Source organism: Oenanthe melanoleuca, chromosome 12 (genome assembly GCF_029582105.1).
Source record: "Oenanthe melanoleuca isolate GR-GAL-2019-014 chromosome 12, OMel1.0, whole genome shotgun sequence".
In the NCBI taxonomy this organism is placed as follows: Eukaryota; Metazoa; Chordata; class Aves; order Passeriformes; family Muscicapidae; genus Oenanthe; species Oenanthe melanoleuca.
In genome coordinates this window covers 4,541,908-4,553,879 of record NC_079346.1, presented here as the reverse complement: position 1 = coordinate 4,553,879, position 11,972 = coordinate 4,541,908, and the positions used below count along the sequence as shown (strand labels likewise).

Sequence of the window (11,972 nt, the reverse complement as noted above, 5' to 3'; positions counted from 1 at the left end):
TTGGTGGCCTCCTCCAGACTCAGAACTTTCTGGGAGCCTTGGAGGGCATCCTCAGGAACAAAGTGTGTGGAGATTATGGTGCCTTAAAGCCTTCAGGAAGGCTGGAACCCAAATATGATCAGAATCAGGCTCGGGCTGGTCGCTGCCTGCCACAATAGCTTTTGTTTTATGTGATAGTGGTCCTGGACAGGGACCACTCATAAACCAGAACGAGTGCAGGCCAGGAAGCAGATGAGCAGGACTAACTTGGTCTGCACTTAATCTTGAGCTCCCAAATTTAGGGATATAAATCCTTCATGGATGGAGCTGTGAGGAGCAAGTGCCAGCCTGCTTATGTTTTGAGAAGGATTTTGATGCTTGGCATGGTAGCACAGCAAACCCAGGGTGCTGTGCGATGCTCAGACAGCCTGTGCTTAGGCCAGGGTGGCTGGAGTGTGAAAGCCTGAAAACAAGAGTGCTCCAACACGGACTGCTGTGGTCAGAACACCACAGCAGCTGGCACCAAACTTTCCCTCCAAAGGCACAGTCACCCTGTTGCCCATTTTAGGAGCTCTCTAAACACAGAGTGGTTTAGAAAGGGGACATTGTTTACTCTGCACAGGCGGAAGTTTCCACAAATCAAGCACCCCAAGGGGTAAAAAGTTCCGTCTATTATGTAGCATAATTTACATGAACCCGCCTATATACTACACATTCTCCACCCTCCTAATGCATATTTATTTAGGTGATGTAATCTTACGCAATGCCTGAAACGCAAAGTTCTTTTTTTTATGAGGTAAATTCTATTGTAGAAATTATCAGACTACAACAGTTACTTTTCAAAAGGTGAGAAAATTCAGCCTGAAGACAGAAAATTCAGCTTGAAGACATCAAGCCCACTAGCAGAGCCCCCCTGACACCCGCAGGACCATCTTGGCTGGGGCTGACACTTCTCGTGGTGCCCTCCCCACTCATCCTTTGCCTCACAGATGATGCCAAGTGGCTTCGCCACGTGAGTGCTCAACGTGCATCACCACTTGCTGAAGGAACAATGAACTCGCAGCGATTATTGACAGCAGCCCCTGTCAGCTGCCAGCCCTGGGCGGTGACACACGCCTGTCGCTCGTGCTGCTGGCCGTTCTCTGGCGGGTTCAGCAGCGCGGAGCGGCGGGGCCGTGCCGGAGCGGGGCCAGTGTCGGTGCCAGTGCCGCTGTGCCGGTACCGAGGTCGCTGTCGGTGCCGGTGCCGGTGCCGGAGCCGCCCCGGGGCGGTGCCCAGCGCTCCCGAGCCTGCGCGGCGGCGGCGGCGGCCATGGAGGTGCAGGTGGCCCCGCTGCGGGCCTGGGACGATTTCTTCCCCGGCTCGGACCGCTTCGCCCTGCCCGACCTCAAGGACATCTCGAAATGGAACAACCGGGTGGTCAGCAACCTGCTCTACTACCAGACCAACTACCTGATGGTGGCCGCCGCGCTCGTCTCCATCGTGGGGTCAGTGGCGGCCTGGCGGTGCGGCCGGGCAGGCGGGGTGCGGTGGCCCCGCTCCCGGTCCCGGTCCCGGTCCCGGTTCTGGGCGGGGGCTCTGCCGGGAAAGGGCCCGGGCCAGATGTCAGAGCACAGGGGCGGGGGAGCTGCTTTTTCTCTTCCTCTTTTCTCCTTCTGCCCTTTCCCCTCTTTTCCCCTTACCCTCTTCCACTCCCCATTCCCCTTCCCACCCTTCCTTACACCTCTGGTGTCGTTAAAAAATGTAGAGGCCTGCTCTACAGCCTCCCTTGGCGGGGGGCTGGGTTGCGGTCGTGTTTGTGGTGTAGTGGTGGGGTGTGCCCGCTCTGAGGACTCGCTGTTTGTTATCTCCCTTTCCCACGGGCTGCTCCTCCGGCGCTGTGCCGAGGCGAGGCTGCGGGCACCGCGCTGGCAGGAGGCGGCGATGCTGCGAGTGCGGGATGTCGCTGAGCGCGGAGCCGCGTCCTGCGCAGGATCCGCGCTTCTTCCTGAACCTGCCCAGCGGGGCTGCTCCGGCTGAGACACGCTCAGCTTTGAATTTTAAAAAATGCTCTCTGTTAGTGTTCTAGAGTAATGTTCGAGACAAGCCGTTCTTATTTCTGAGCTAGCTCATACCGGAAAACTTCACTATGAAATAAATAAGGTACCCTTTCATTTCGTTTTTGTGGGCAGAATTCAGACATTCGAGGTGGGACCATCTGCTGGTACAATGTTGTGTCACACCCAGCGTTCCTGAAGGGAATCAGGAAATAACCTTATAATCACCTTCTGAATCAAAGGCTATGTGACTCTATTTCAGGTACTGCTCTAGGATCTTTGATCAGAAAGCTCTTAAGCAAGATATGCAGCATTTCCATAATTTGGAAACTGAAATACTCCACTCTTCTCAAAGAGCAAGCACAAATGCTTAAATTGGAGAACTGCCCAGCCACCAGGCCAGAGTGGCTTTGGCTGAAGTACATCTTATCTCTTATGTTGCAGAGGCTTAAAATGATTCCCCTAAATCAATTTTTTTTGGTGGGGGGTAAGCATTCTGCATCCTGTTAGGGCTTCTGAAGCTGTTGACCCAGCATCTAAGTTGATAAAAATTCTCTGGCTCACAGGGGACTTTGACCTGTGGTCTGTGGAAGGATAGGCTCAGAATCCTGCATTTTTTCTTGATGCATATGATGGTTTCAGGTTCAGTATAGTGGCACAGGCCTTGTTTTTGTGCATTTTGGTGGGGATATGTTGCAGTGATCTTTACAAATGAGACTGGTAAAATGAGACTTCCATGGTCTTGCTGTTCTTCTGCTACTTTGTTCTAGACTTGTGTGTTCATTAGTCTTGTTTAGCAGCACAATGTTGTAGCCAGCTCTCAGTAAATCACAGCTCTCAGTGTCCCTGGAAAGCAGAGAGACAGCTCTTCTGCCCAAGAAGATGGAAAAAGAATGTAAATAATTTTGGTATCTCCAGTCGTAAAATAGAGAGGGCAGCAGTTTTTATTCACCCTCCTAAATTCTTCCTTTTGAACTCTGATTGCTTTTCTTCAGATCAAGGGAGATTTGTCTCCCACTTATTTCCTGCTAATATGCTGAGGTGGGAGGTGGAGGAGGACGAGAGCCACAGAAGATGGAAACTAATATCAGAACTGCAATTATAATATCTTAATATTGAGTGATAACCCTCAGTGTTGAAAACTTATGGATGAAGAAGACCTGGAGTGGGATCTTCATCTCCTTAGAGTCTTTGGTATATGATGAACCTGATTCTTTTAATACAGAAGTAAAATCAGATGGGAGAAGACTTCTAAAGGAAATGGGATAATACCTCAATAGAGAAGAAGTATCCATTTCTTTTAACAGGAATATTTTTCATTTGGCCAGACTAGTTTTGGGAGAAAGGTAAAGAAAGTTCTTTTGATAAATTTAAATTGATGACTAAGTTGTCTTGCACTTCATTCTATAATGGGCAGGAACCCCTGATATATGATGAATCATGACTTTTTAGGAACTCCAGGGCTGTGTCCAGGCCTAAGGGCAGGATAATTGGGAACCACTAATGGAATGGTCCTCCTGTGATCAAAACTAAATTTCTCCCATGACCAACTCTACCTGCTCATAAACCATCTAATTATATAGACAGACTTGAAATGCAAAGATAATATTTTCAGCTATTGCAGTACTGTGGTTGTGCTGGGCTGACACAGAAATTGTAGCCCAGAGCTTTCTTGATACTGGAAATAGAGTGCTTTGTGCCACAGCTTTAGTTTACTGCTCCTCCTACAGCAAAGCTCCCTCCCTGCAAATTCTTTTAAGAGGGACTCTGGACTTGTCTGCTTTTTCTTTTTTTCCCCCCTACAACTCTGTTGCAGTAGATTGCTGATAAGGATCTTGACAAAATTCTGCCCTTTCTCCCAGTTATAAAGGAACTGGACTCCCTGTTCTTACTCTGAGCCAGGGCCCTGTCATTGTGAGTCCTGTATGAATTTTTATTAAAATCAGGACCTTCAGAGCCTCCCACATCTTGCAACTTCCCTCAAACAGTCAATGTGGTTAATAAGTGAGATTTTTCTGTTCTTCCACCTACTCTAACAAGGCCTCTCTATCATGTAGTTCAAACTTAACTACTTTGAATTAATGTAATTTCATCTAGGCTTTTGTTGCCATGTACTTGCTAAAAATTAGCTTCTAAATGTGACAGTTTTAAAAGAGCGTGCTGAATTTCGGAATGCTGCATCAGAGTGCTCGTTCTGTCTTGGAATAATGTTCTCCTTGCAGCCTCAGGTTTGGTGTCTCTCCTTTCCCACTTCTTCAAAGCATCTACTGTCCATCTGTACAACTCCAGCAGTCCACAACTGTGTCATATTTTTTTTCTTTGTTTCTTCCCTAGACCTTAGCTGATGTACTTGCAGTGATTCCCTTTGCTGAAACAAAAGCTTCAGGGCAGCAAAATGTTTGGTTTCTCTCATGCTTGATGAGAGAATAGGAATGAGCGAGCAAAACACATAATTTTAAAACATGTTGCATAATAATATTGGTGCATAGCTTCATAAAGGTCTGGCAGGTTTGCAGGCAGGAAGCTGTCTCCCAAAACCATGCAAGTGAACAACAGTAGGTACAGAAGCATTGCTAAATCCATGGATGCTGAGGACTATCCCTTGAGACAATGTGCTATTTATAGTTTTATGTGCTACCTGTAGTTACAGCTGTATAACCTCAGAGAAGCTCCAAGTACAGGGAGAGAGGAGGCAGAACTTCATCTTTCAAGTTATTTAAATTAATACAAATGAGCACATTTTAGTGCTCTAACCTGCCCAGTGCTTGGGCCGTGGTGGAGCAAAAGGAATTTTCATGCTTATTTCAGCCTAACTGAGCTGCTCTAAATAAGAAAATGTTCTCAATGACTGCCAGTCTCCTACTCAGTGCCTTTGTTCGGACTTGCCTGGTCACATACAGAAGAAACAGATGTGACAGCAACTGCTGAATAATCACCCCAAGACAGTCATCTAAAATGGACATGATACGAGTGTGGGGCTATCTTTTGCTTTTTATGTGGCCTATCCTATTTCTGGGTTTGTGCTGCTGGAGGCTACTTGCCTTACACAAAGGATGTGCCTTGCCAAGCTCTTTTTTCCTTATGCTACAGCTGTATGTCCTCCCCCTCTCCTGCTGTAAGACTGTGCACAAGTGCACAGGTATGAAAGAACCTGACAAGAAGAGGTGATGTGATAACTCACTGAAAGCAGAGTTTTTTGTATTTTCCTGCTCCTATGTGAGAATTCTGACCTGTTTTTTGATGCATGTAGGGCAGAGCCTAGAAATATGAATCTAGTTTAAAAAAAGAATTTCATCTGTTTTAGCTGGCCAGGGGTAGCTGCCAGTACTTCCAATACTTCTTCCCACACAACTGCACCCCCAGCATCTCTGCTCTCCTGAGGTGCATCTACCAATACAAAGTGTCCTGTGGTCCTGCTTGACACAGAACAGTGCCCTTGTCTCTGCAGCCATCCAGGACGTTTCTTTAGTGTATTTATTTTCCTTTTCTCTACTTTGTATCTAGGTGGATGCTGAAGGAAGTCTGGTATCTGCAGGGCAGCAGGAAACTGAATCTGGGTGATGATTTTTCTTTGTCACATTGTCCCAGCTGTACTGGAGGTCACAGCATCCCACCAGGGTTGTACCTTGTCACCCCAGAAAAAAAAGGAGATTATCCATCTGGGGTGCTCTGTTGGCATCCCTAAATGCTGTCAGTCCTGCCACACTCACTGCTTTCAGGGTCAGAGAAGTTAGTGGGTTTTATGTCCAACCCCAAAAGAGTTTTTCTTCCCCTAAGTCCTCTGAGCAATATAAACTCAAGTCACTGTACCCTTGCCATGCTGATAGTTCTTTGCATTACATTTTTAGGTATTTGATGTCTCATAAATCCCTGCTAAAGGAATTATATTTAGAAAGTATCTTGTAACATACTTAATGGCTGGTCACTCACCTTTTCTCTGCATCTCTGAAAGACTTCCAGCCTCCTTGCCTGAGCACAAATTTGTCTCCTCGTGTTCTGACCTGTTTAAATAAGGCAAATATCAGTGGTTCAACAGTAAGGTGACTTCTAGAGCTGTTACACAGCTCTCTTTTCCCCCAGTCTTTGTTGTTCTAAAATTACATATCCCTGTTTTTTCCTTTTTAGTTTTTAGCTATTGTGTTATTGAGAGCAGCATGCCAACAGATCTGAGCAAAACTGGATAATGGAGTTCTGCCTTCCTGAAAACTGCCATTGTTGTAGGAGAATTTTCTGTATATGAATTTCTAGGATAATCTCAGATAGTGCTGCAAATTATGCTGTGGGTCAGGCAGTAAAGGCTTTGGCATAAGACACCCTGTCCAGCACAGTAATCACCAGTAGTGAAGTCCATGGACACATGGCTGATAATTTGAATACTGGTTTTCAGTGGCAACTGCGATCCCCATCTGTGTTCGTGTGGCTCTGAATGCCTTCACTTGATACTTCTGTTCACTGCTCCCTTGTACGTGTTGGAATGCAGCCCACTTCAGAAAACATGTGATGCAAATCACTTTGCTCAGAAAAGAGGGATCTTCTGAATGCATTCTCCCCTCACCCCTCCTCATATCCCTTACAGCCAGTCAGTTGTACAGAACTTGTGTAATACCAGAAAGAAATGTAGAGCAGAGAAGTCTTTGGTTTCTTCCTTATAAATATGGAGGGATGGTTCTTCACCACAAGTTTCTGAAGTTGTAATAAGAGTAACGGGAAGCGTAGGGGTGATAAGGCTTTGAGAGTATTTTCCAAGCACATGGAAATTGTAGTGTGGAGCTCTGCCTAGATCTTTGTTGCTTCCAGGATTATCTTGTCCATGGATTTTTAGCAACGAAAAAAAAAGACTGCTGTGAGTTGTGCAGGTTTAGCCATTTCTGCTCCAAGACAGCTTTAAGAATCCCATATGTCCAGTACATATATAACCCAGGCACCAGTGTGGTCCAGTCATGAGTCACCCTGCTCCTGCTGCAAAGGAGCACAGATGAAACTGATTTCTTTCCAGAGCAATGCTGTTCACTTTTTCCAGCCTGGAAACTTTAGATTGACAATTCAGAGCTAAATATAATCTGGCTGGCTACAGGGAGTGACTCAAATGCAACAGGCAAGTCTGGCCTGTCACCACTTACAAAAAGCCCGATTGGCTTTTCAGCATGAGTAGCAGAAGCAGGTGGGAACTACTCTGAATTTTAATCTTTTTCTGTCCAGTTGTCCTGTCTCCTGTTGGCACAGCTGACTTGAAGAATCAAGAGCCAGTCCTTGCTCTGAAATAGCTCTTGGGGGTTCTTCCTGCTGCAGGAAGAGGCTCCTTCACACTGCAGGTAGAGTGTTGGCAGTACCAATCCAGCAGCAGATTTCTTCCGCCTGGGCCGGATATGAAGCACAGACCACAAACCATAACATCCTCCTTGGCAGTGGGGAGGAGTGGTGAGTCACTGGGCATGGTAGCTTTGGAGCAGCAGGATGAGCTGCAAAGTCTGCAAGAGTAAACCTTGAGCATGTCTGGCTTTATCAGGGTGCTGTCATGCTGCTGCCATAGTTGTAATAGCCCAGAGGCCTCAGCTGCTGTGTAATCAGATCAGTGCATGTGAAAGCCAGAACATCAGAATGCACATAACTTAATACTATTTAAGTGAAATACCATAGAGGCTGGACTCTGGGTGAGTAAAGAAACAAGCTCAGCAGTCATTGCTGAACACTTGATTCTGAACAAGCTCTAAATGCTTGGAAAGTGGTTTGAGCAGATGACATTCTTGCCTTTGTCCAAAAAAGGGACTTGCTGTTTATAGTCCAAAGCTGATCCACTCGATGGATTGGTTTGCTTGGAGACTGATAACAATAACAGAACACAAACCTCAGCAGTGGCTCTCTTGCCAGGCCTGGCTCTTCCTCCTGTAAAGCCTTAATCACAAACTCTAGTTCCTTCTGACTCTCAGGTGTGCTTGCTTGTACTGGGCTTCCATCTGTTGTGCTAACAGTGGCAAGCTCCTTTTGCAATTCTTTGGTTTGAATGTAATGCAATTCTTTTGCATTACAATTCTTCATGCAATTCTTTTGTTTGAATGCAAACCAATGAGAGGGTTTATTCAGAAACGAGAAGTAGTGAAGTAACTTCCTTTACTCAGTGTTCTACCTTTCCCAATTTGCAAACCTAGACAAGACAACATGAAGAGCTCGTTCATCTGAAGCCTAGCCTGAGCCTGGTCTTGGTCATGTGAAGGGAAGAGATCAGTCAATGTTGTATTCATCTGGATATACTGGACTCTGGGTGTGATATCAAATGAATTGATTGCAGAGGTAGGAGGGGTCCTGGTGGGCAGTGCTTCTGTAATGATGCACTGCAGAAACTCATCATATTGAACTAAGCTCAGGAAGAGAACATAAAGACAAAGATTATCTGAATTCAACACTAAGGATTTCTCCTTTGTTGTACTTTTTACTTTTTTTAGCTCCTGCTAAAGACCTTGGTGAAGGTCTTGACAGCAGCAACTGCCTTTCAATGCCTTACCTCCTTAGTTACATTACCATTGAGCTGGCTGATCCTATATGGACACATATGAACTCTGTTCCTCTTCTCTGCAGGTTCCTGAGTCCCCTGAACATGCTCATTGGTGGCACAGTGGTGGTGCTGGTTTTCCTGGGCTTTGTGTGGATGTCACACAACAAGGATATACTCCGCAAGATGAAGAAGCAGTACCCAACCACCTTTGTTGTGGCCATCATGCTGTCTAGCTACTTCTTGATCTCCTACCTGGGGGATGTCATGGTGTTCATGTTTGGGATCACGCTTCCTCTCCTCTGTAAGTATTTGTTCTCTTCTCTGGGAGGATAGAGCTGTGTGACTTGAGCTTTCTTAAACAAGTCTGCAGAGTCTAAGTCGGCTGTTAACTTTGCTATCTGTGTTTAAATGGTCCCAAAACTGAACTGGGGGAGGGGACACAAAGGAGCACAAGCCATCTTTAATGTTATTATTAAATGGGTACCTGTGGTTACTCAAGCAGTCATTGATACGTCATCATCTTCCAGTGATGTCATGGTGCTGGGATGTGGCTTAAGTGCTGCAAGAGCTATGCATTCCTTGGGCATTAACAATTAATGAGTGTGTTTCTGTCATGCAGTGATGTTTGTCCATGCTTCCCTGAGGCTCAGGAACATACAGAACAAGCTGCAGAACAAGATGGAGGGGATAGGCTTGAAGAAGACCCCGATGGGCTTCATACTGGATGCTCTGGAACAGCAAGAGGATAGTATCAACAAACTGGCTGACTACATATCTAAAGTGAAGGAGTAAGCAGCTGCAACCTGGCATTTCTGCCTGTTGCAGGAGTGTAGTTGCTATTTACTATTGTTCAAGCTTGCTTTCAGTTTATGTACAAAACAGGAAATGCATGTGGTACAGGTTAATAGTTGCAGGATACAGGTATTCCAAGGTCTTCAGGGCTCCTCTAAGAACATAAGAACAGCAACTTTTTTTCTATTGTATAGCAAAATGTTCTGGTGTTTACACAAATACATACTAACTTAACCATGTTTGCTTGTCTCTTCTTCTGGGGGTAGAGGAGGAAGAGTGGAAACATATGGAATGCAGTCTCTCAAACTGTCTTGTAGCAAATTGGTCTATTAAAGCAACATCCCTTTCATCTCAGTTCTAAAATATTGCAGTTTGGCCAGGTAATGCTGGGTAGCACTTTTCAGCCTGGTGATGCTCAGATGAGTTGGAATGTATCACAAGCAGGTATCTCTTGCATCCTCCAAATCCCTCCCTCGAGTGCTCTGTATTACAGAGACCACATTACCAGCTTAACTGGGATGTGGTAAAACTCTGCAGTGCTTGTACCCAGTCTGGGCTCCTGTCCTCACCTCACAGCCCTCCTTTAGCAGCCCTGAAACAGTCTAAATAGCTGTAAGCATGAAAAGTATACGTGGCACTGCCTGCCAGTCCCAGTAACATTTACCTTCAGGCTCTCCAAAATCCTCATCTGTAGAACTGCTCCCCTCTGTAGGAGAGCCAAACTTCCTTGTATACCAGCTAAACTGGCTAAGCATGGGAGAAAGAGAGAGAGTTTGGATGAGCTTGATTTCTACCCCATTGATGTTTTTAAATACTGCTACTTTAGGACTTACCTGCTTTAGTCTGCACAGGCTGTTTGTAGATGGAGGTGTAAGTGTGTTCTTGAGCGTGGGTCATCTTTTTCTTTCTTCTCACCCAGAATGCAAAGATACAGGTCAAACATGCATCTGTTGACTCTGTACTTCCAACACTCCTCAAAGGAATAAACTGGAATTCAGGTTTACAAGTAAAAGCAATAAATGTCAAGATACAATTTTTGAAAACCCATTCCAAATTCATGAAGATAATTGCCTGTTAAAACTCCTGATGTTGAAAGCAGTGTGGGGGATTATTTTATACATACACAACTTAACTGCCAGCTCTGATGGAATCATCTTGATGACAGGAGCTTACCAACAGCAGGGGGGGAAAGTTGTCCAGGTGAGACTCCATTTCAAATATTCTTGCATTTCTCTTTTCTAACCAAGTAATTAATTTAACAAAAAAGCAAGGATCCTTGAAGTTGAAGCTTTTATGTAACTTGCCATGCTGTTTCCATAGTGAACTGTGTAGAACTCTGAACATGTCATTCCATTTAAGTGTTAAGGTGATCAGTATTTATCAAAAGTGTCTGTATATTCCAGCTGAAGAGTCAATGGCCTGTTCCTCACTTGTAGCGCATGGTCTTTGTTTTCCAAAAACTGTTTCCACACCTAAAGAACATAGTAGCCTATGACTTCATCATTACAGTAGCATTTTAAAAACTGCACAGTTATGAAGAAAAATAAATTCTAATGGTTGGAAACTTGAGCTTGTGCCTGTGTCTCTGGCTGGGGTGGTGGGAGATCTGCTGTCACCCTGTGGCTCATGCCACAGGCCCGTGCTGGGGATGAAGCTGCTGGCTCTGACTGCTCTGTGTCAGCTGTGTTGAGGTCCAAGGGACCTCTGAGCTGAAATATTCTAGCCTTGCTCTTGCATCCTTAAAACAGCTGCTCTACAGAGGTGGAATACTTAGGGTATTTCTTCATGCAGTTTTGGTCTCTTACATAACTCTACTTAACTGGGATTTCACATTTCTGTTAATTACCTGAGAGGGATTTCTGCTTCTAGGATTACTGGGAGCTGTGCCTTGAGCAGTACTAATACCAGTTCTGCTGCAGTCAAAGTAATGGTGTGATCTCTGTGTCTGCCTCCCTCCTCCTGTGATCACTGAGAGGCTGCTTGGTGGGAGAACATGGATCAGAATAGAATTTCACAGGCCAGGCTCTATCCACCCTGGAAATTCATGTTTGGCAGCTTCTGGGTGTAGCAGTAATTGGTGTCTGGCAGCTTGAATTGGAGATTGTAAAGCACTATATTACATACTCCTTTGTGCTTCTCTATCCCAACTGCTGCAGTCTGAGCTGCAGCAGCCTGGCCTTGAAGCCAGTCTGGTGAGCAGTGTGCTCCAAGAGCTTTCCTGGGGAGTTACTTGGTGTATTTGTCACTTGCTGCTGTGCTCTGTGCAAGGGCTTTGTTGGAAGTGCCAAGCTTCTTCCTTTCCTACTCTTCTCCTTTACAAAAAGAGAAGACTGCAATGAAAATTATTTTCATTTTTTTATGTCACTTCCCTGTTGTGTGATATTTTAAAGCTACTTGCTCTCTCTTGGGCAGTACTAAAACCAGCTTTCCCAAATTTGGGACATTACATTTGCAAACAGAAGTAGAGCTAAGAAAGAGCTTTACAAGGAGATTGGAAAGAGACCAGGTGATAGGTACCAAAAGGACAAGCACAAGTGAAAATTTGAAAAAGTGATAGTAGAGACAATCTTAGATTCAAGAGGTCCTGGACATTGCTGATACTTCAGGACTATTAAATAAACATGGGAAGGGGGAGCAGGGTGGAGCTGGGATTTAGCTGCCAGGGGAAGGTTGCT

At 45.3% G+C, this 11,972-nt stretch overlaps 1 protein-coding gene across 1 annotated transcript; it reads left to right on the top strand.

Annotated features, from left to right (window-relative positions):
- Positions 1-731: 731 nt before the first annotated feature.
- On the top strand, positions 732-10,866 carry ARL6IP5 (ADP ribosylation factor like GTPase 6 interacting protein 5). The gene is made up of 3 exons (XM_056501838.1): positions 732-1,466; positions 8,589-8,806; positions 9,125-10,866. The coding sequence occupies exons 1-3, from the start codon at positions 1,291-1,293 to the stop codon at positions 9,295-9,297; spliced, it is 567 nt and encodes a 188-aa protein (XP_056357813.1). The 5' UTR covers positions 732-1,290; the 3' UTR covers positions 9,298-10,866.
- Positions 10,867-11,972: the final 1,106 nt, after the last annotated feature.